This window comes from Canis lupus, chromosome 11 (genome assembly GCF_011100685.1).
Source record: "Canis lupus familiaris isolate Mischka breed German Shepherd chromosome 11, alternate assembly UU_Cfam_GSD_1.0, whole genome shotgun sequence".
Classification (NCBI taxonomy): Eukaryota; Metazoa; Chordata; class Mammalia; order Carnivora; family Canidae; genus Canis; species Canis lupus.
The window spans coordinates 39,244,364-39,268,233 of NC_049232.1; the positions used below are offsets into that span (position 1 = coordinate 39,244,364).

Sequence of the window (23,870 nt, forward strand, 5' to 3'; positions counted from 1 at the left end):
TCCTGCTCTCCCCAAGCTCTCTGTTTACACCTGATTTCAGAGTCTTGTATTCAATCACTAATGGTAGTTGTCAAGGCATATTATTAACATAAATCTATTTCAGAATTAATGATCCAGTGATAGGTCCTAATGTTAAATTACTAGGTTATATTCATTGAAAAAAAATGGCAACAATGAGGAGAGTTGATGACAATATCAAAAAAACTTCAACACAGTCCCAAGAAGACCATCACTGATGTCTTTGGGGAAATGTAACCTTTGTCCCTGGTGCTGCCCACCAATGGCTTTAGCTTAGCACTGTCTCTCTGTGCAATTGTAATTAGAACCCAAGTGGTTGGTTTTGATCTTGAACTAGGATGGTCATTGCCAGTAAGAGTTCCTGAGTAGGAGGACCTCATCATCATTCCCTAGCGGGATTTGGAGGAGGTTTTATATCTAGTGAATTCTCTATTTTAGTGGTGCTAAAAGTCACAATGTTGTTTTTTAAATATTTATTTGAGAGAGAGAGAGCACAGCTTGGGGGAAAGGCAGAGGGAGAGGGAGAAGCAGACTCCCTACTGAGCAGGGAGCCCAATGAAGGACTCGATCCCAGGACCCTGGCATCATGACATGAGCTGAAGGCAGACTCTTAACTGAGTCACCCAGGTGCCCCTAAAAGTCATAATGTTTTTACATTTTAACATCCTGAAATCCAGATACATCCTACAGTGGGTGGCATTTTATATGTTATACAATCCCACAGTTGGCCAAGTGGAGGTCAAGATGTATTGTCATTGCCTGAATGCACACAAACTCAGTGGTTAATCCTGGTGGAATGAATTGGCAACTGTAATCTCCATGTTTCTGTCAACAAATCACCTAAGGACTGTCTGGAAAAGAAGCATGATACCTATTGTCTCAAAACTTTCCCTTGCAACCTTCAGGCAAGAACATGCCAGCATCAAGATATGTACATGAGGTTTGGAAGCATTCAGTGGTAGAGTGCGGTGAAGAAATGCTGTATCAGCAATGCTTGGTAATTAATAACATGAGGACACTAATGACTCAGGTGAAAAACAATTAGGAAAAAGGTGAGAGATTCTGTGATGAAATTATAGGAATTCCTTTTTTTTTTTTTTTAAGATTTTATTTATTTGTTTATTCATGAGAGACACAGATTGAGAGAGGCAGAGACACAGGCAGAGGGAGAAACAGGCTCCATGCAGGGGAGCCCGATGTGGGACTCGATCCCAGATCCTGGGATCACACCTGGGGCTGAAGGCAGATGCTCAACCACTGAGCCATCCAGGGGTCCCGAAATTATAGGAATTCCTTAATAAGTTTATTGTGCTTATATTTTCCCTTTTACATAACATAAGAATGATAGGAGATAACTATGTAAGTCTAAAAGCTCTCATTCAATGAATATTTAAAAATTCTAAAAGATAAAAACACAACAAAGTTTAATTCGGCATATCTTTTTTTTTAAAGGGCAGCTCTCAACCTTTTTGATTTGAGGACGTCTTTTATAATGAAGATTGAGGATCCTAAAATTCTTTTATTTGTGTGGTAATATCTAGCGATGTTTTTCATACTAAAAAAAATTTTTTTTTGAGGGCATCCCTCAGTGGCTCAGCGGTTTAGCGACTGCCTTTGGCCCAGGGGATCCTGGAGTCCTGGGATCGAGTTCCACATCAGGCTCCCTGCATGGAGCCTGCTTCTCCCTCTGCCTGGGTCTTTGCCTCTCTTTGTGTCTCTCATGAATAAATGAATAAAATCTTAAAAAAAATTTTTTTTTTGAGAGAGAAATGTGTGCATGTGGTGGAGGAGGGGCAAAGGGAGAGGGAGATTCAAGCAGTCTCCATGCTCAGCACAGAGCCCCACGTAGGACTCAAACTCAGCACCCTGAGATCATGACCAGAGCCAAAACCAAGTGTTGGATGCTTAACCAACCACCCCTCGTATTCAAAATTTAAAGAGACTTTTAAGAATGAGAGCAAAAGGGGCAGATCATGTTGCAGTGTTCACAGGAAAAGAGTTTTCACCTTATGGATCCCCTGAAAGGGGAACACACTTTGAGAATCATTGATATATAAAATAATGGTATGTTTTATACTAGTAGAGTTAATACAGATATATTTCTACCTTAAATCCTGGAAGGAGTACGATGGGGAAAACTGTTGTTGGACAATTAGTGTAGCACTGTGAGGCACAGAGAAATTAACTGATTACATTTCCTCTGTGACTGTGAGGAATATTTTCCCCCTCCCATTGAATTGGCCAGCTCACACTGGGTGTCCTGGAGGCCTGAATGGGTCCAACCTTACGAGAAGGTACCAGTGTTATCTGGGTTCCTGGACAGTGGAATTGGCTGTCTAGGAGGAGGACAGATGCTGGGACAGATGAAAGAAGGAGTGTGGTTTAGTTTCCAGCGGGGGGGGAGGGGGGGGAAAAAAAGCTGAATTTTTCTGGAGATGAAAGAGGAGTTGGGGCTTGCAGTTTCTGGAGATCTGGGGAAGCCTGCAAATGGCTGTGTGGGTATTTGCTACAGATGGACACTGGAGTACCAGCCAGCGTTCCAATAGACGGTCAGGCCTAGAGAGGGCTGTCCCTGGCAAGCTGCTGCCTCAGCATACCATGCAGGTTTGAGCAAGCAGATGCAAGTGCCAGGCACCATGGATGGCTGACCAGAAGTTTCTTAGCCACTGCCACTGTCCTGGCCTGGTAATCCTAGAACCACTCAAGGAAGGAGGACCAGAGCACCCCCCACCCCTACCCACATGCACATACACAGAGACAGACACACACATGGTTGGCTTTTGTGGGGACCAGATTGGGTTTTAGAAACTACAGCAGCAAAGTAGTTACCAGCAGGTCTGAGATCATTCTGTCCGAATTTGATTTCTAGCCCTGCTTTACTGGGGCATTGTCCAAAGGAACCCACTTCACAGGATTACCCTGGGAACACTACCTAAGTGGTGATGCACGGAAGCTCCTCAAACAGTGCCTGGTGTATAATAAATGCTATCATCTATCTATCTATCTATCTATCTATCTATCTATCTATCTATCTATCTGCCATCATCTCTTGCTCTTTGTCCTGGAGATGTCATATCTGCCACACCGCGGCCTCTGAGTGTTACTATGGCTAGAGTTTCGTCCTATGTTTAACTGAAGATCAGATCAGATTAAAGCCCTAAAGCTAGAGTCCCGGAGACCAAGAGTGTCCTAGAAATTGGCAGAGGTGCTCTACTGAACGGCGGGTGCAGAGGCTGCAGGGGAAGGTCGTGGAGCCGGCACTCCAGCCTGCAAGGGCGTCCTGCTGTAGCCCATGGCACCGAGTCCTGCCACGCACACCCTCATGGGCTTCCGAGGGACGGGGGGCAGGGGGGGCTTGTGTCTCTGGAGGGTGAGTACGGGTCCCCCACAGAGCAGACGCCCTGAGAGTCCACAGGGGCAGCGTGCTCCCGGGGAGGAGGTGGCGCCAGGGAGTCTGAGCGGGAGGGGGCGTGGGCAGGCCCCCAGCCCCGCGGCGCCGCGCCCGCCACCTGCCGCCCCGCGGTCCGGGACGCCTCCGCCTCCGCCCCCGCCCCCGCCCCGGTGCAGCCCGCAGCCCGCAGCCCGGCCCGGGTGGGCGTGGCCTGCCGCCGCCGCGGTCCCCTCCGGGGGCGGGGCCGGGGCGGGGCCCGCGAGCAGGCCCGTCCCCCGGCGGAGGGCCCGGGAGGCCGGCTGGGGAGGCGCCACATCCGGCGGCTGACTCGGCGCGTATAAAGCGGCGGCCGCGGCGCTCGGCTCCCCGCAGTGGCTCGGGCGCTCGGCGGCTGCGGGAGCGGCTGCCCCGATGCCCCACCGCGGCCATGAGCATCCCGCACTGGTGGGACCAGCTGCGGGCTGGCAGCTCGGAGGTGGACTGGTGCGAGGACAACTACACCATCGTGCCTGCCATCGCCGAGTTCTACAACACGGTGCGGGCGCGGGCGCGGGCGCGGGGCCGGCAGGCGGGCCGGAGGGAGGGGCGGGAGGGGACCCCCAGTCGTGGCTGCGCCTGAACCTGGACGTGGGTGTCCGCGTGCATCCGGGGCATCCTCTCTCCGGGGCCGGGGCATCGGCGCGCCCCCTCCTGCTCTCCATCTGTTCTCTTCTGTCCCTATCCCGACATCTGGGCTCATCCTCCTCTTGCCATTTCCTCCTGATGGCTCCATTGTCTTGTTTGGCCGCCACCTGTCCCGAAGCCAGTGGTCCGTGTCAGCCCCTGCCCCAGGTGGGTGACTCCGAGGCTGGCGAGCCCGCCGGGACGATTCCCTTCCTCCCTAGGACCTCGGTGGCGTGACGCACTCGGGGTCGCATCGCGCGGTTTCTCCCTGAACACCTGCCCCAGGAGCGCGGGCTGGGGGTGGGGCGGGGGCAGGGGAGTCCCCGAGAGAGCAGTCTGGGGCAGGGCCCATTGCCACTGCCGACTGGCCCTGCCCCACTAATACACCAATAACAGGTCGAGTTGCTTTTGGCCAGAATCAAGTTAATTGCCACTAGCTCTTATTTCTTTGCGTTTAGTTCCCAGTCTCAGTCCAGCCCCAAGTCAGCTCCCCCAGGCCTGTGCCCTCTCCAGGGATTAAGCCTGAGGAGTGAGAGGGAAGTTTGGGAGTGATTGTGCGTGCTTGGTGGGCTCGCCTCGGTCCCTGCTATGGAAGCTGAAACTTCCCCACTGCAGTGTCCTGTGTGCTGTTGTATTAACCGGAGCGAAACCTTGATGCTGGAAGGAAATGCCTCTTCTTTTCACTGTGCGGAGGCTCAGGATTCTCCGACCAAAGGGAAGACTGCATGGTCATGTCTTCGGCTACCCCACACAAAAAAACAGGAACTCCTGGTTTACAAGTCACTGTGAATTTGAGGTTGTTCTTTAGGATTTTCTCCTAAGATTTGCTGGAGAGAGTGTCCTTGGCATGAGTCAGTCCGGAGGGATATCAGATGAGCTAGTTCCAGGCTTTTCATTCATTGATGATGCAACTGAACTCTAGAGAAAGAAACTGTCATACTCATGTTTCTCACATGATCCAGAAATCTGCACTCTTCTCTCCTTCCCCCCTCACCAACACTCTTATTTGTGCTTATTTATGACTAGGTTAGTTCTTCAAGAAAGCCTGGTCCTCTGCTGTCCATAGATACTGTGAAAGACATAGTGGAGGTGGCTACAACTCACCTGCAGAACTCCTTCATTCAGAGCATTCTCTCAGGGGTAAAGGGTGGCACATGGGATGGGGTGGGGGCATGGCTGGGTACTTTCAGTAGCAGTAACTCATTTTCTCCTCGGTAAGTGGAGAGTACTAAGGATTTCACCAGAGTTAGAGAACAAATGACAGGGCAGGGACAAGTTCTCACACACCCAGCAAGGTAATGATCTGTGGAGTTTGAGGCCAGCTACTCAGACCTAATTACTTGGCCAGAAGTTCATCTATAGCTGCTCTGTGCCTGCCTTGAAAAGCCCCAGAGTGCTGGATGAGGTTTGCGGCGGGGGTGGGGGGAGGTGGGTGTAGTTTATGTTGTTTTTACTTTTAATCTAGTCCCATTGGAGCTGTTAGGGAGTGAGTGCCAAAGTCTTTTCTTGAAATGAACTGTTGGTCTTCAGCTGCAGTGTCTGTGGGTGATTAGCCTGCCTGGTCTGCCTGACAGGCCTTATTCTTTGGAATACTCCGAAAACCACAAAATATACTTTAGCCCAACAGAGAGCTTTAAATCTCAGACAAGTAGTTGGTCACCTAACTTTGTTGAGTGTAGGTCCAAAGAGTTTAGCAAAAACCGTTTCCTTCTGTTTCCATGCCTTACGTATCTTCTGAAGCTTATCACAAGATGAACTCATGCTTCTCTCTTGTATTGAGGAAAGCAGTGAACTATTATTGGTGATAAACAGCTCATTAAATCCTCATAGGAAGGCAGTAGGTCTAATTATCCATTTTAGAAGAAAATAATCATTACTAATTTTGAGGAAAAGTTTAAGGAACTGAAGATATAAAATCAAGAGAGGACTAGGAGAGGGATCTGAAACCTTCTTAATGGGTCTTGGGGGTAGCAGCAGATCATTACTACAACCTCAATTACTAGTGGCTACCATTAATTGTTTGCTAGGTGTTGAAGCTCTGCTGCGTACTATACAATCACCCAAGTGGTGGGTGCTCATTATTAGATCCATTTGATAAAAGGAAGAAACCAGGGTCTGGATAGATGATGCAATTTGCCGAGGCCAAGAAAATGGCAGAAATAGAGTTAGAACTTGGTGCATTTGACTCTACAAAGATACTTCTGAAGATGGAAATGCCACTGCAGCCTTCTGTGACGTCTTTATTCTATACAACCTGGGTGTTTATCATTGGGTCATTCTTTAACTAGAAACTTTTGTGTTGGGACCATTTGATCTACAGGATAATATTCATGATGTTTGATATGAAAAAGGTTTTCATTTTTTTTGTTATATTGGTCTTTATTATAAAATGTTAACCTTAGAAATAAAAGTTACTTTACCACCAAAAGTGGGTTTATTTTGGAATGAGACAGAATTGCTATTTGGAACAAGCAAGCTATAGCAAAACCATAGGCAAGTCCAACACACAAAGGAGAGGAATGTTATCTTATGGAAAAGGAGGAAGTCAGGAGGGGCTGTTTTGAACTGGAGAAGAGAGTTCAGAGTGATTGTTTCTCATTGGCTGAGTGGCCACGGTAATGGATTTCTTGTGGGAGATGCAAGGTGCATCTTTCCCAGTTGGAGCCTGGGATAGGCCATTGGTTCCTATTGGGGAAACTTCTCTTAGGGGTCTCTAATTGACATTGAGTGGTGTGGGCTTCTCCTTCCAACCTCCCCTTCTAGAATCCTCTCCCAAATCTACTTCAGTGAATTTCCTGCTTACTACTTTTCACAAATAGCATTATCGTGGTAAAAAAATTCATAGTACACAAGTTATAAAGTGAAAAATATGCTTTCTTGTGTATCTCTTCAGACCTTTTTTCAGGCATTGTACAAAACACATGTATTTGGGTGACCATATGAGATACATATGTATAATGTATATATACAATAAGTTTTTATTCAACGCAATTAAGATTATACTACACAAACTTCTCTTGGTGTTTTCTCTTAATAGGTCTTAGAGATGGTTCTATATTGGCTCAGAGTTATCTTCTTTACAGTGTCTAATTAGTGTTCCATTTAATGGATTGACCGTGATTTATTTACCCATTCAATCTCTTATTTATGGATATTTAAGGCATTTTATGTTTTATACTTTCAGCTTGGTTTCTGAGCAGTGATGCCATGAATATTCTTATATATGCATCTGGATGTACTTATACAAGTACTAATCCTCCACAGGGAATTGCTATATCAAGGAAAGTGTTTACTTAAAGACCGATAATTATTGCTAAATGGCCCACTAGAGAGAGTACCCTGGTTTATATTCCCACTGACAGTGTTTGGATGTATAAAGCATCTTGTTTTGGGGCCCCGCAAATCTCTGTTGCCTCAAGTCTTGTCATCATCCTTTGCTTCAGCCAAGCCCAAATCTCCCTTCCAAGAACATGTCATGCTCTTTCACCGCCTTTTGCTTGTGCACATTTTGTACTGTTTCTTTTACATACAAGTTTTATGGACTTCAGTTCCTTTTTCTGTTTTAAGTTTTTGGGCTCTAGTCACACTGAAGAGAAAGACTGTAGAACTCACTGCTTTAGGGAAAAGTAGGATCTACTTTTTAACCACTGGGCTTTGCTTTTGGGCACTCTGTTGCAGGGCAGGGACTCAGGGGGTCAGAAGTAAATCAACTGGTGCTGAAAAAAGTCTTGACGCAAAATATGTGCTTAAAATCAGTTCATCATTTGTCACCCTTCCCAAATTAGCTCTGCCACCAATCAAGGTCGGGAAGGTAGTTCTCGTGATATGCTAAAGCCCATGTCCCTTTAGGGCAGAATTGCCTATCTCCTGTGTTTGTTCATCTCTGGATCTATTTACTGGGCAACTACTGTGTGCCTGTCACAGAGACCAGACCTGCAAACAGGCGTCTCGGTGGTGGCATACCAGAGATGTGTACAAGTTGCAAGGGCGTTATTAGCATTCTGCATGAGGTTGGTGTAATGTGGGGGATTTTGCAAGAATTCTTCTGAGTGGGGTGACCAGCTTGTCCTGGTTTGTCCAGGCCTTGCCTGATTTTGAAGCTGAAAGCCCCATGGGGAACCCTCCTCAGTCCAGGCAGACCAGGACCGTAGATCATTCCAGAGGCAGGAGCAGAGCAATGGAATGGAGGATTAGACATCTGCATACACTTAAGATGCACAGTCTACCCAGCCAGAGGAATGCCCCTTTGCTGTTTATGAATCTCCTGTTCAGAAAATCTGACAGCCTGTTGCTTTGTCAGCATTTACCCTCTGCCTGGGAAAGTGCACACTCCCATGCAACGGGAGGAGATTGCCCTCTGTTCCTGCAATTATTTTGGTGCAATGTTATAGAGGAATTCATGGAATGAGGAACTTTCTAAGGAAATAATTAATACATTTGAAAATTGTGGTTTCCTTTTAATTAAAAAAATCTGCTCCGCAGACACTAGGCAAACTTGTTCTCCAAAGCAATATGCTTTAAAAAATACCCCTTGGCTGAACTATGCTTTACCTTCAGTAACCCACACAATTGAAAGGGGAAGTTTCATTTCTCAGACAAGATGGAGCCACTGAATGTGGGTTTTAACTAGGACTTGTTTGCTTTTTTGTATTTCTTTAGGAGTTCCTTCCTCTTTTTGTCTTGGGGAGAGTCTCCCTCTGACTTGGTCTTTCCCTTTTTTATAAATGGAGGGCTTTCAAAGACACGATAGAGGTAGCCATCATTGGTAGAAGGGCTACAAAGAGGCAATAATATGATTTCTGTTTTATTTGGGAGATGTTCAAATGGTGCTTCTAAACTCCTTAATAGGTATATTAAAAAAATGTTTGAAGTCACATGACTTCACTGTAGATGTAATGAACGACTTCATGCCTCTGAGTAGTGTGTACATACATTTAAAAATGATCAACACAGAAACCAACATTGCACTATATGTTAATTGGAATTTAAATAAAAATTTGAAAAAAAAAGTGATGAACACAGATGGACAGAGCCAGTTGGGGGACGGCTTGGCAGGAATTGGTTGCACTTGGCTGTGAGGGAGATTGCAAGGACTCTAGGCAATGAAAATAGGGTGTAAAAAGCAAAATGTGTTCTATCCCCCGACATTGTAGGAGGGGCGGTACATTGGGGCCCCTTTCCCTGGGGAATGGCTAGATGAACTGCTGCCACACGCAGCACTTGGAGCAAGTGAGGTCAATGTATCTGAACTAAGAGGAAAAGGTTTTTGTAGCCTATTGTTGAATGAGAGAGGCAGTAGAGCAATGCGATATATATATGTATTCACATACATGCAAGGGAAATGACTCGAAGGTTGTGAATCTGAGGACAATGGTTATTGCTCGGGAGGAGGATGGCAAGGAGACTTTTTTTTTTAAAGATTTTATTATTTATTCATGAGAGAGAGAGAGATGGGGAGAGAGAGAGAGAGAGAGAGGCAGAGACCTAGGCAGAGGGGAGAAGCAAGCTCCATGGAGGGAGCCCGATGCAAGACTCGATCCCAGGACCCAGGGATCATGACCTGAGCCGAAGGCAGACGCTTAGCCACTGAGCCACCCAGGCGCCCCAAGGGACTTTTTTTTTTTTTTTTAATTACAAAATGAAACAGGAGAACACATTTATGTTTAAGAAAGGAGAAAGATCAGGTTTTGAGTTACCTATGGTGGAACAGTTCCATTTTCTCCTTCTCCCTTTTTCCTTCCTTCTGTGCTTAACAAAAGGACAGCCACATTTAAAATCACATCATAGGTGCATAACACAGGTATGTCAGATTTTGTAGATAACCAGTGAGGAGTTAAGCCAAGGAGGTCAGAGTGTGGCTGGGGGGCGGGGTGAGGGCTTAGAGGTGAAAATCAGCTCTGGGAGGTGGAAATAGCTCAGTGCTGGCCCCTGCTCTCTGGGTGACCACCTCTTTGACTTTCAGCCAGCCTGGGGAGCCCCTCTGGGTGCTCATGCAGTGCCCCTTGTCAAGCAAGGGATGGTCTTTAAATGCTCCCATTTTTACTCCTAATGATTGCTTATTTATTATTTATTTATTTATTTATTTATTTATTTATTTATTTATTTATTTATTTATTTTTTAAAGATTTATTTACTCATGAGACAGAGAGGAGAGAGAGAGGCAGATAGGCAGAGGGAGAAGCAGGCTCCCTGCCAGGAGCCTGATGTGGAACTCATCCCAGGACCCTGGGATCACAACCTGAGCCAAAGACAGATGCTCAAGCTCAACCACTGAGCCAGCCAGGTGCCCCCTACCGATTGCTCATTTAAATGATTCCTTGGAAAGTTAAAGGCTGTGATAGTCATAATGAAAGACAGCTTACCGCTGACCAGACCCTAAGGCGGATGCCTCTTTACCTGCTGCTTAGTGACTGGGAGTTGCTGTTTTTCTGAGACTGGAGACCACACACCAGCTGGGGCATCTGAGATGATGATCCGAATTTTCACCCAGGATCACAAGTAGCTCCTGGGCCTCTCAGGTGGCAGGGAAGAAATGATCCCCAGCAGAGCAGACTAGAAACTAGCAACTAGAAAGAAAGTACCCCTTTCTCCACAATGGTGCAGCCCTGCTGGGGACTTCAGGCTTCGATCTTAACCCCAGGCAGCAGCCTTGTTCCCATCGTACCCCTGACATAAAATCTGGTTCTCCCCTCTTCACTTAAATTATTTCCCTTCTTCCCTCTCTTCCCTCTTGTCTAGAAGTGGTGTCCCTTCTAACCTTTCCTGCTCCCAGATGATGAAAGAGGCCTACATAGGCCGCTGACAGGGCCAATCCTTCCCTGTACAGCTCAGGTTCTGAGGTTTGCCAGTGCATTTTGTTCAGTTGTATCCCGGTGCAATTTCCTAGGTCTGGTAAAGACTTTCCACCCTGGCTTATTCAGTGCAGTTCAGACTGCCACCCTCATAGTTCCCTTGGGGCCGCCTCTGTACTGTTCAACATAGGGGATGGGTCTCTTTTGAAAGACTCCAGGCCCTTGACTTTCTGGACTTCCTCTGCCCCATTCTCCAACCTCTGAGTTTTTTTTCTTTTTTTGTGGAATCCTCACACCCCTTCCCCACTGGTGTTGCTCATTTCTCTGTAGCTGTAGTCTTCACATTCTTCACATTTCCTCTACCTGCTGTCATTTATGAGTCACAGTTACAAATGAAACTTCACAAGCTGAATGTCCCCACCACTTTGTACCTTCGAGGATGGCCTTCATTAACCACAAAGACAATCAGAATATAGCACGTGTGGACAGAGTGGTAGAGAAATTAGAGAACCCTTGTACATTGCTGGTGGGAATGTAACACGGTCCAACCACATTGAGAAACAGCTGGGTGGTTCCTCAATAAGTGAAACGTGGAGTTACCATCAGACCCAGCAATGCCAGCTTGGGCATATACCCAGAAGAAAACAAGCACTCAAAAGTTTGTATAGAAATGTTCATAGCAGCCCCATTCACAATGATCCACTAATGAGTAAATGGATAAACATATGGTATCCAGAGGATAGAATATTAGTTGGTCACACAAAAGAAGGAAAATACTGATACATGCTACTACATGGATGAACTGCAGACACATTGTGCTAAGTGAAAGAAGCCAGACACAAAGGTCATCTATCGTGTGAATATGCACTTTCATGAAATACCCAGAGTAGGTAAACTCCTAGGCATAGAAAGCACATTAGCAGTTGCCAGGGTGGGGGCGCTGTAGGAGGTGAGGAGGGAGCAGAAAGTACCTGCACAGTGGGACAGGATTTCTTTTTGGGGTGATGAGAAGGTTTTAGAACTAGACAGAGGTATGGTTACATATTCTTATGGCATCTAATGACATGAAATTGTACACTTTAAAATGTTCCGTTTTAGGTTATGTAAAATTTTCCCTCTATTTAAAAAAAATTAGAAAAAAAGGAGCTGGCTCTGACTTCCTAAAAACAAAAAGATAAAAAAAGTAAATAAAAAAAAATTACAGGTGAGGTTCCAGAGTGACACCAACCAGTATGGTAGTCAGTAGGCCCCTGTGGGTGTTGAGCATGTGCAATATGGCTGGGCAGATGGAGATGTGCTGTCAGTATGAAGTTCACTCTGGATTTCAAAGCTTTATGTGAACAACAGAATGTAAAATATCTCCTTAATGATATTTAAGTAGTGATTACGTGTCAAAATGACAATAATTTGAGTATATCATATTAGGGAAGATTTATTTTTTTGAAAAGCCAAATGCCCCTGGGCTTAAACCTCCACTAAAATCTCAAAAGTTTGATCTTTACCTAAAAGTAGGTCTGATTAGGGTAGACATGGGAAAATAGGAAGCATCCTGCCTTCATGTGGGCCTTGGAGAAAAGGCTGGCCTTGCCAGCAGAAAATTACTGGGAGCTGGGAGGTCTAGCCCTCACCTCCATATTAAACTTTAGTTTTTTACCATTACTTAATGAAGGCTTTACCTTTAAAAATGTATGTGCGAGTAGATCAGAATGCCTCATAGTTAGTCTTGTGCAGAAAAAAGAAAGATTCTTAGGATCCAGAGAGGAGGCTGGGCAGCTTTCATAGATTGATCTTGGGGAACAACTCTAAAAACACTGCAGAGGGACCGGAAGAAGCCTCCAAATGGCCACTAATGAGGTCTTAAATTATCCTGTATCTGCAGTTAACAACAACAAAAACAAAAAGTTGTAAGAGCTTAAACAAGATGTGTGGCCCACATTCATCCCAGTTTGCAAAAGTCATATTTGGAACACGCTGCTTTATTTTTTTGCCCTTTTACTTAATATTCATTTTTTCATTTTACGTCCCCTCCCCCCCAGATCAGCAACGTCTTATTTTTCGTTTTACCGCCCATCTGCATGTGCTTGTTTCGCCAGTATGCAACATGCTTCAACAGTGGCATCTACCTAATATGGACTCTCTTAGTTGTAGTGGGTAAGTGGATTCACTTTCGAGCATGGGCTGAAAGGGAGGAAATGGAATTCTGCACACTTCCTGTCCTATTCGAACATTATGTTTTGTAAACCAAAGTCACCCTGACGTCTTAGCGAACTTTTATTTTGCTTGCTTAACGCCAGAAGGAGGACTCTTTTGAACATAGGCTTGATAACAAGGGCTACTGTAATGATCCCTGAATTGCATTTGAGGCTTTATTTACATAACAGCCATTGGTGCTGTGCCAGCACAATTTTCTGAGGACTTCTGAAGAACATCACACACATTAAAAAAAAAAAAAAAAAAAAAGAAAGAAAAGAAAAAGAAAAAGAAAAAAAGAAACATCACACAAAATAATTGAACTCTGATGAGACTCTCGCCTAATGGTCCAAAATTAAAGAAAGAAAATTCTAGATGTTTGAGCCTTCATCCATTGTTCTGGGAAATGCTTGTATAATTTCCATTTCCTTCCACAGGCAGATTGGGAATCCTTAACAGTAAGAGAATGTTGACTTTTACTTACTGCCTGTTCCCATGAAGCCCTGGTGGAGGAGGATAGAGTATTAAACTGTGGCATTATTAAAGTTCTGATGTGCTGACATTGGGGCGCTGCTTGAAATCCTCTTTTTAGGCTTCAAGTCTGCATGCCAAGGTGGTGTGTGTTTCTTCCTTCAGCTTCTTTCAGTGAGAGTGTGATCTGGTGATTGTGACAGTGGTTGGTCGAATGGCTGTCCTCCAGCAGCGTGTTGAGTTTGCGAGTCTGTACTTCTGTGGTGACCTTCTTTATTGGTTGGAATTGATTCTAGGAATTGGATCCGTCTACTTCCATGCAACCTTAAGTTTCTTGGGTCAGATGCTTGATGAACTTGCAATCCTTTGGGTTCTGATGTGTGCCCTGGCCATGTGGTTCCCCAGAAGGTATCTACCAAAGGTCTTTCGGAATGACAGGTAAGCCTGTGCTAAACACTTTTGTATTTACTGCTAAGTGCAGTACCCAATATATCGATGAATGTATCTGGAAAACAGCACACAATGGAGCCTAACCTCCTGATGAGTTTATGATGTACTTGTTTAATATTCACTGATCAGTTTATGGCCTGACATAATAACGAGGAGGGAATTTTAATATGCTTGGACGAAGAATTTATAGGATATTAGGGGGGCAGCCCTGGTGGCTCAGTGGTTTAGCGCTGCCTTCAGCCCAGGGTGTGATCCTGGAATCCTGGGATCGAGTCCCATGTCGGGCTCTGCCTGTGTCTCTGCCCCTCTCTCTCTCTCTCTCTCTCTCTCTCTCTCTCTCTCTCTCTCTCTGTGTCACTCATGAATAAATAAATAAAATCTTAAAAAAAAGAAAAAAGGTATAGGATATTAGGGGCAAAAAAGTCAAATGCCTCCCTTTTAGGAAAGAACAAAAGTGGAAAGATTTTCAGTGGGGGAGAAATTATTGAATGGTAGTTCAAAGACCTTTGATTTTCTGCTAGAACATTTCCTTGAATCCAATCCAATTCTCCCATTTGATAAGTTTATAGAATTCCATTAAGGAAGTGGCTCCTGTATCTGTAGATCTTGTGGTTGTCAAATGGTATTGGTTTTACTTCTGCTAAGATCTACACACACACATACACACCTCCAAGCTGGAGATCTGGACTTTCATCCAAGGGATGCATTTTAATACCTGTTGTGATGCTTATATGGTTTTCCACCCAGTAAATATTTTTTTTTGAACACTTACTATGCTTTTTTTCTAGGCACTGGGATAAAGCAGTAAACAAAACGGTAGAGTTTCTGCCTTCAGTGACCTCATACTGAAGTTGGGAAGGCTACAAATCAATGAACAAACAAACAGTACAATATTAGGATAAGTGCTAGGATAAAAAAAGGAAGCTGAAAAGGGTAATGGTGACATGGGGTGCTCATTTAGAGTTTGGTCAGGGAAAGCCTTTTTTGAGGAGCTGTAGGAGGTTTGTTAATATCTGAAGAAACAGAAGAGAGTCAATCTCAAAGATGAGAAATGTTCCTAGAACATATTATCCACATATATTTCTCTGTGGGACACTATTTTATATGGAGATGTGTGTATATGGATAAATAGTCTAAAAACATGGATTCAAGTAAGCAAGCTGTATGTACTCAGGGAAGAGCTATGCTAGGAAAAGAAAAGAATTCCCTACAGTTTTCCTGGTAATAGGAATTTTAGAGCTATTAAAGACAAAGGCTGTTCTCTATGGATGGAGGTAGAGAAGTATCCATAAAACATGCTGGCTGCAAAAAGCCCATGGTAGAACTATGTTGATATTACAACTTTAGAATGAATTAATCTCTTTTTGAGCCTGTGTCTTTGGTATTTGCAGAGAGATGCCTAGAGAAGGAAGATAAACAACCACTATCATTGGCTATTATTAGGAATGGAATAGGGAATGAGGGAGAGAACTTTAGCTTTTCCCTTTAATCTATACCATTGTACAGTTTTTTTTAAAGATTCTATTTATTTATTCATGAGAGATACAGAGAAAGAGGCAGAGACACAGGCAGAGAGAGAGAGAGAGAGAGAGAGAGAGAAGCAGGCTCCATGCAGGGAGCCCGACATGGGACTCGATCTCGGGTCTTCAGGATCATGCTCTGGGCCGAAGACAGGCACCAAACCGCTGAGCCACCCAGGCGTCCCTGTACAGTTTTTTTTTTTTTTTTAAACAAAGAGCACATGTTAATCTTTAATATTAAAAATGTATTTTTCAACGAGGTAGGGAGAAAACATACTTCAAATGAACTAGTTTTACAATCTTCATTGTGCAGAGCTGGATTTGAATTAAATAGTTTTTTTTGGGGGACGCCTGGGTGGCTCAGCGGTTGAGCACGTGCCCCTGGCTCAGGGCGTGATCCGTAGTCTCAGGATCAAGTCCCACATCAGGCTCCCTGCCTGGAGCCTGCTTCTCCCTCTGCCTACATCTCTGCCTTTCTCTGTATCTTTCATGAATAAATAAATAAAATCTTAAAAAAGTTTTAAAAATTTATTTATTCATGAGAGATACACAAAGACAGAAACATAGCAAAGGGAGAAGCAGGCTCCCTGTAGCCTGATGTGGGACTCCATCCCAGAACCCCAAGATCATGCCCTGAGCCAAAGTTCAGACGCTCAACCACTGAACCACCCAGGTGCCCCTAAATAGTATTTTCTTGGAGAATCATCAAGCAGATAAAGTGTCTTCAAGATTACTTATCCAAAAACGGAGAAGGAGTGAGCCAGCTATTTACAAGAAGTGACCAGATGGGCATTCTCGGACTCAGGAGAAATATAGTTTCCGTTTGCCATGGCCTTCTCAGTAGAGGAGGTAGGCTTTACCGTGGGGCAGGTTGATTTGGGCGGTCTTCAGTTTCTAGTCTTGTTGTGCTTGCTTCGTTGGCTTTAGGAGAACAACCAGAGATGCTTACAAAGCCTCAGAGGTGGAGAAATGGGGTGGGGTGAGGGTCAAAGATGGGCAGCGCCAGGCAGGGTCATGAGGGGACGTCATAGGCAAGCGCTTTCGAACTCTGGCTGAGAAACATCATTTACCTTTGGTCTTTCCTGTGGTGTCAGAAGGTGGCCACCAGTTACCTCCATCCTGCCCCGAGCTTAGTGGGTGATAAGTTGAGAGCTGAGGAACCTCTTTGCTCTTAGATCTGATCTTTGAAGTCCTGGGATTTGAGTGAGAAGTTGCAGATGATTTTGTTCATGACAGTCTGGAGGTGCTGCTTGAAATTCCAAGTGACAGTTTTTAGTGTGTTCATAGAGAACCTTTTTCTTTTTTCATTTTTTTCTTTTCTTAAGTAGGCTCCACACCCAGCATGGAGCCCAACACGGGGCTTGAACTCATGACCCCAAGATCCAGACCTGAGCTGAGATCAAGAGTTGGACACTTAACCAGCTGAGCCCCCTGGGCGCCCCTTTCTTGTTCATTTCTTGAAGGGAGGAATGAGGGAATGTTATGAGCAGGAGAGAAAATGAGGCATTGGATGTAGTGACTATAAAGCTTACCAACTTTAATGATGAAGCCATACCGTGAGACAGAGAGGTGACAGCTTGGTGGCAATACTTTTGTATTACCAGCACCATTTCTCTGGGAAGATGGATTCTACTATCTTCAGCTTGGGGAGAGTCCTTTGGAGCCCTGAGCTTCACAGATGTCTGTGTCCCCAGCCTTGGAGACTCCCTGGGTTAGAATCCTAGCTCCCCTGCTTACAAATGGTGTGACTCGTCTTGACTCTTTCACTTTCTGTTTCCTCATTTGTCAAATTAGGTAAATAATCCTCTTGTGAGAGGATCCTGCAGCATACAGTAGAGTACTAGAAATGTGGCGAGTGCTCAGAGTTAGCTTCCAGTACTACCAGTGGCACGTGGAGAGTTCTGCTTAGCATCTTGGACACACACACACACACACACACACACACACACACACACTGAGGGAGAAAATGGAATCATAGAGGTGAATGAGGAAAAGGTGTGTGTTATAGGAAACTGGCGCACTGTAAATAAGGATTTCCAACTTTATTCTGCCTTCAACTTGCCAGTGACAGAGCAAGAAAACCAAACCCCTTTTTGTGGGCCTCACCGCCCAGGACATGGGGACAGGTACAACTCTGAGCCCAAGTGGCAGGCCAGACCAAAGACTTCGCATCAAAACCAGGATTTCTGCAGACCAGGGATTGTGTGGCTTAGCCATCCAAGCTTGCCAGTTAACATCTCTTTTTGTGATCTAGAGTTTGCTGGAATATTTCTAAAACCACATTAAAAGTAGTTCCAATATGAGGCTTCTGGAGAAGGGATAGCAGAGCCTGGTGGTGAAGTGTGTCAGATGGACATGGCTTTGGGTTATAGGGCTTTGTTTTTTTTTTTTTAAAGCTCTGGTACCTCATTTTGCTCATCTGTAAACTGGAGATATTAAGAGTACCTTGTGGGGTTAGAAATATAGGGGAGAAATCCTATTAAGTGTAGAGTACAGTGTCTTGTCCAGAGTAAGGACTCAGTAAGTCTAGCAGTTAGTATGACTGGTTAATATGGCAGGTGTTTTGAAGAATGTCTAGAACAGCAGGGAAATTATTAAAGTTTACCATATAAATAGGAATAATTGGCAGGTCAAAAAAATTGTTCTTTTTTCTTGCCTAGAGTATCCTAAGAATCATCAGACACTTAGCTGTTGATGGTTAAGAATTTTTAGACATTTTTGTTTTGAGAAAAAAACCCAAGAACAAAGAACTATTACAGGCTAATTGTTTCCATTTCTTAAAGATTTATCCCACTGTGACTTTTAGGATTTTGCCCTCATTTTGTAATCCAGTTCAGGTTTTGAATCCTGAATTGCCAGGGTGCAGGCTGGGGTCTGGCCATCCTGCTCTAGCTGGAAGACTTGGGGGCCAGAGTCTTAGGCTCTCTGGGCCAGGTCAGTTCCTTACTAATAAAATGACACACCTGGACCTTCCAGGACCAAATGCTGTAATCCTGTGACGATCATGGCCGATTATTCTATATAGATTATATTTTAGTCCTAAAGTATAGTTTAAAAGAGTGGGTCTTAACCAAGAACATTTCCATCCCTTAAGGGACATCTGGGCAGTTCATGGATATGTTTTCGGTGGTTACAATGATGGAGGTTTTATCCTCCATAAAATCCATTTCGCTTTGGAAGAACAAAAGTGTCATTGCTAAGTATTTGCCATATAAACGGGGTGGAGAGTCTGATGGGGTTGCAAACCTCTGCTCTAAAGGGTGGCTAAAGGTAACAACAGTAGCAGCTTTGTTATGTTGGTGGTGTTGGGGCTCTTTTGACTTAGGGGAATCAAGGAAGGCCAAGTGATGGGCATTCCCTGACCTGGTTCCAGTTTGAGCCCAAAATTGGCTGGAAAGTTGAGAACAGGACCAGAGATCACATCAGGGGTTGCCCCACGTCGCTGATAAGACAACAGCCTGTCAAGAAGCCCTCGCTCCTGGACATTCCCAGTTCTTGTACCTAGGACCTCTGGGGACTCTGGGGTCAGCCAGCCTGGCTCTGTGGCTTCTGTCGGTTGCAGATTTGTATGTTCACAGGTTGTTTTGTCGGCTCTTCTTAGAGCACATTCCTCCACACCCTCTGGACCGACATGGGAGGTGTCTGCCTATGTTCTCCTTAAAGAAAACAAGTTTCGTCAGGCTTGCTGCCTTTGAACTATTTGGCAGTACCCTATAGAGCTTTGGGAGATTGCAACACCAGCCTCGTCACTTTTCCCTGAGAGTAGATATTATTCACAATAACGTTACCATTTATTCTCAAACAATGGTAATGATGACAGTGATAGTGGATTTTATTAGCACATACCATGTTACTGGGTACCGGGCACCATGTTAAATGCTCTGATGCTTGTAGGGAACGCCATGGGGTAGGGGGTCTTCATTTCCAAAGGGGAAATGTGAGGCTTGGAGGGTTTAGCAATTTGCCAAAAGGTCCCACAGCTACTAAGCAAGGGGAGCAGAAAGTGAACACACATCTGTTAGCTGGAACACCTGTGCTTATATTACTGTGGCTCCAGCTCCCGAACCATTGGTCTAGAGAAGTAATGCAATTTAAAAATGTTTGTTTGTTTGCTAACCCTCTTTTTTTTTTTCTTTTTTTCTGCTTATCCAATCTAAAAAGGCTGAAAAGCCTTGGTGCAGGTCAAAGAACCTCCATACCCCCTGAAAGAGTGATGGCGGGTCCTTAAGGGCCATTTGCAAGGTGGGAGGAGGGGAGCCGCCTCTGTCATCCTCAGCAGGCAGCCTTTCATCCAGTAGCGAAGGATGCCAGCCAAGGCCAGGAGGAAAACACGACTCTCCTGAGGATTTGCTGCCTGGATTCTTTCCCACATACGTATTTCTTCTCTGGTTGAAGTTCAGGGCTACAATTCCTGTTCCTTCCAGTCAGAAAGTTGGCAGCTCGATCAATGATTTCCTGTGCCTTGATGATAAATGGTTTTCCTCTCGAAGAGATAAATTTGTATTTTGGAGGTTTCGGTGTACTTTGATTTCTTTATAATGGGATTTCATTCAAATGAGTTTCCCAGCTACGACCTGTTCCAGGGCTTTTGGCCAAAGTAAATTGTGCTAATGAGGAATAAAAGAAACTTCAGGAAAATCATGTGCTCCTAAATTTCAGCCATGGATGAGGCCTTGGGGATCATCTAGTCCAGCCTTTTCGTTTCATAGATAAGGAAATGGGAGTCCCAGGGAGAGAAGGACCATGTCCCAGATCACGTCGCCACTTCTGGCTCTTTCTACAGAAAGCACCTCCACTGAGGGATGTGAGGGTGGGATTTTTCCAAGATTGGTCATGTCAAAAACTTGACTGTCATGTCAACAGAGTTCCAGTGCATGCTGGGCTGTGAGTTGACAGTAAATATAGACACTCTTAGAATTTTTCCTTAAGCCTTTTAGCTTTATGTGTTAGACACATAGGTTTTTTTCTTTTAAACTAGGGAGCTTTGTGGTTTGTCAGTCGTCCCCGTTTTTCTTGTAAAAGTCCTACACGTTGTTCACCTTGTAGAACAGGGGTCGGAAGGCTAGGTCCCATGAGCCAAATGGGTCCACTGCCTGCTTTTGCAAGTCAAGTTTTATTGGTGTGCAGCCACGCCCACTCACTTACTGCTGCCTACTGAGGCAGACTTAGGTAGCTGCAGAGGTCCTGGGACCTGCAAAAACCCAAAATATTTGCTGTCTTACCCTTTACAGAAAAAGCTTGCTAACCCCTGCCATACAATATATGAAAAAAAATATAGAAAAGTAACACTAACGAAAACAATTATCCATATTTAAGACCCCAGGGACTTAGATGGATTCTCATTTCACCATTCTCTTGGCTAAATATTTTACACATTTTTTGGTTATTTCCTAAGGATAAACTTCTAGAGGTGGAGTTCCTGAACTGGGCATGTGAGTGGGCTTAAGACTCCTGGTACTTAGGGCACAACTTCTTTTCAGCTTATACTCCGCCTGCGGCACCTGTACCTTTGCCAGCATTCACTAAACAAACGAGACCTCCTTTGCTAACAGTTCAGTTTGCTTTCATTGATTCAGGGGCAGGTTCAAGGCGGTGGTCTGCGTCCTTTCTGCAGTTACAACATGCCTGGCGTTTGTCAAGCCTGCCATCAACAACATCTCTCTGATGACCCTGGGGGTTCCATGCACTGTGCTGCTCATTGCAGAGCTAAGGAGGTGGGTACTTTTGTTCTTCCCACCTGCCCCTTTGGCTGACCCTGTGTTGGGAACACACCAGCTTCTGGTTTTTGTTTTGTTTTTGTTTTTATGAAGATTTGAGATAGAAAGATAGCAAGCACACGTGAATGGGGCGGGGGAGGATTGGAGGGGGAGAGGGAGAGAGAGAAAGAGAGAAAGAAAGAACCTCAAGCAGACCCCCTGCGGAGCACAGAGCCTGAGGCAGGCAGGGCTCGATCCCAGGACCCTGAGATCATGACCTGAGCTGAAATCAAGAGTTTGATGCTTAACTGACTGAGCCACCCAGGCTTCCCGCTTCTGGTGTTAATTTGTTTTGTTTTTAACCACACTCAAGTGTGGAAGAGGAGTCTGACTCTTCATGTAAAGTTAGTTCCTGACTGGGTGACTAGAAGCACATTTGATGGCTTGGTTCTAAACATTAAGGGGAGAGGGGAGCAGCTGTTTAGTGGATGCAATGCATCCCAACAATCCAAAGCTAGCTCAGCAGGAACGTCTCAAGGACCTGGTGAGTGCCTAGACCAGCCTGCCTAGCCTTAATTCTGTGCAAAGAATAGATTTGTTTACATGACAAGAATAAGGAGAAGAATCCTAGTGAGGCTATTGCATTTACACGCAGAAGGGGAAACAGAGGTCTATATACGAGGCAACTTTGACTCCAGGTATGGTACCATTGACTGTGCTAGGCTCTCTGACACCTGTCCTGTAAGCCTTTGCTTTTTGCATAAGGATTTTCCTTTGGAAACTTGTCTATTCAAGTTTGGGTTGATATCCAGAGACAGGTTAGCCTTGTATGTGCAGGGCTTCCTTAACCCCCAAATACATCAAACTACTGCCCTTGTTGGAATACTCTGAAAATGCTTTTTCTTTGTGCCCATCTTTATTATTTTTTTTAAGATTTTACTTTTATTTATGAGAGAGAGAGAGAGGGAGGCAGAGACAAAGGGAGAAGCAGGCTCCACAGGGAGCACCATGGGGGACTTGATCTCAGGGCTCTGGGGTGACAACTCCAGTGGAAGGCAGATGCTTAACACTGAGCCATTCAGGTGCCCCCCTGTAAGAAGGCACCCCATCTTTATTTTTTATTTTTTTAAAAATTTTTATTTATTTAAAATAAATAAAACAGAGAGAGAGAGAGAGAGAGGCAGAGACACAGGCAGAGGGAGAAGCAGGCTCCATGCACCAGGAGCCCGACGTGGGATTCAATCCCGGGTCTCCAGGATCACGCCCTGGGCCAAAGGCAGGCGCTAAACCGCTGCGCCACCCAGGGATCCCGGCGCCCCATCTTTAGAAGTGCATTTTAATTCAAGACTTTCTCATTGTTGAGGACATGGAATTTAACTGCTCGATCTTCTGAAGTCTTGTATATCTTACTTTGTGTGTGAGAGTTACTCTGTGTGATGTATTGACAGGTTTCTCTCAGTCTTTGTTCTGAGAGGAGATACATGGTTCTTTCCACTGCTTTGCCTCTGAGGGTTGCTTTGAATGCTGGCAATACCAGGCATGATCAATGGTGATTGAAGAAGTATTTAAGAATACTGGCTGGCCAAGGAAGGATGCTATTGGTCTTGTCTTGTTGGCTTCCTTCAGTAGCCTTGAAGGAGTGGAAAAATAAGAGACTCGTTTCAGAACACTAACCGATTTTGAAGCTCTTCGGAAAACACACAAATTGCCAATAAGGATCTGAAATGGATTTGTAACAGTTTAGTGGCACTGGCTCTTATTAGGCCTGAATTGAGTAGAAGGTCCTGGACTTAGCTAGGTTTCTTGAGAACTCACTTTGTACATAATCACAAAGGAAATCATCTGTTTCATACTTAAAAAAATCTTTGCCCCTGAAAAGCTAGCCACCACTCCAGCTTGTTGGTCTCCGTCATTATATTAATAAATGGCAACATCAGGGGAAGTATCCCTCCTTTCTGGATCCTTTCTGCTGGGGTCTTTCTGCCTGTGGATCATTCCCTCCATTCTCCTAAACATACTTTACTCCTGTATATTGTCTACTGGGTCCTTAGCCCTCCTTAAATGGTCCCTCCCATTGGCCTGTAAGAACACTGGGGCCTCTCCCATCTTCTCTAGCCCTTAGCCTGGCCTCAGCCCAGGTCTGTCTCCAACCACCACCCTTTCTCTCTTGTCTGTCACAGCCCAAGGTCTTAGAAGTGCTTATTATATATGTAAGTGATCTCTGTGCCCAACATAGGCTCAAACTCAAGACCCCAAGGTCAAGAGTCATATACTCTACCAACTGAGGCAGCCAGGTATCACAACCTAGCATCTTTAAAAGTTATCTTCATCCCTTAGCTCTCATTTCTTCTTTAGCCCAGTGCAATCTAGCTTCTGCCCCACTTCCATGCCTAAGCCCCCCTTGGCTATATGTCCAGGGATGGTTCTTCAGCCCTCCTGTGTCTTATGCGCTCTTCTCTCAGCTGTTTGCAGAATCCACTCCTCTCATCCTTGCCTCATTCTTCCCTATGCCTCCTAGGATGCCACACCCTCCTGGAATTCCGCTCTGCGGCAGCTTCTTTTCAGACTCTCAGGTGAGCTCCTTATTGGCTACATACCTTTGCATGTAGGGGTCCCTTAAGGTGACCTCTCACTTGGCCTGGAAGAGCTCATTGACATTGCACTAATGACTGAATGCATG

At 45.0% G+C, this 23,870-nt stretch overlaps 1 protein-coding gene across 5 annotated transcripts in view; it reads left to right on the top strand.

Moving 5' to 3' along the window:
- The first annotated feature begins 3,737 nt into the window (after window positions 1-3,737).
- The window catches only part of ACER2 (alkaline ceramidase 2), a 32,736-nt gene continuing 12,603 nt past the window's right edge, over window positions 3,738-23,870 (top strand). For 2 of the 5 annotated variants that reach the window (XM_038552498.1, XM_038552499.1), the window contains exons 1-4: window positions 3,738-3,944; window positions 12,900-13,014; window positions 13,821-13,962; window positions 21,071-21,208. In XM_038552498.1, the coding sequence (XP_038408426.1) occupies window positions 3,837-3,944; window positions 12,900-13,014; window positions 13,821-13,962; window positions 21,071-21,208 (503 nt within the window). In that variant the 5' untranslated portion in view covers window positions 3,738-3,836. Of the gene's footprint in view, window positions 3,945-12,899; window positions 13,015-13,820; window positions 13,963-21,070; window positions 21,209-23,708; window positions 23,764-23,870 lie in introns of all 5 variants that reach the window. The other 3 variants (XM_038552500.1, XM_038552502.1, XM_038552503.1) reach the window with 3 other exon arrangements.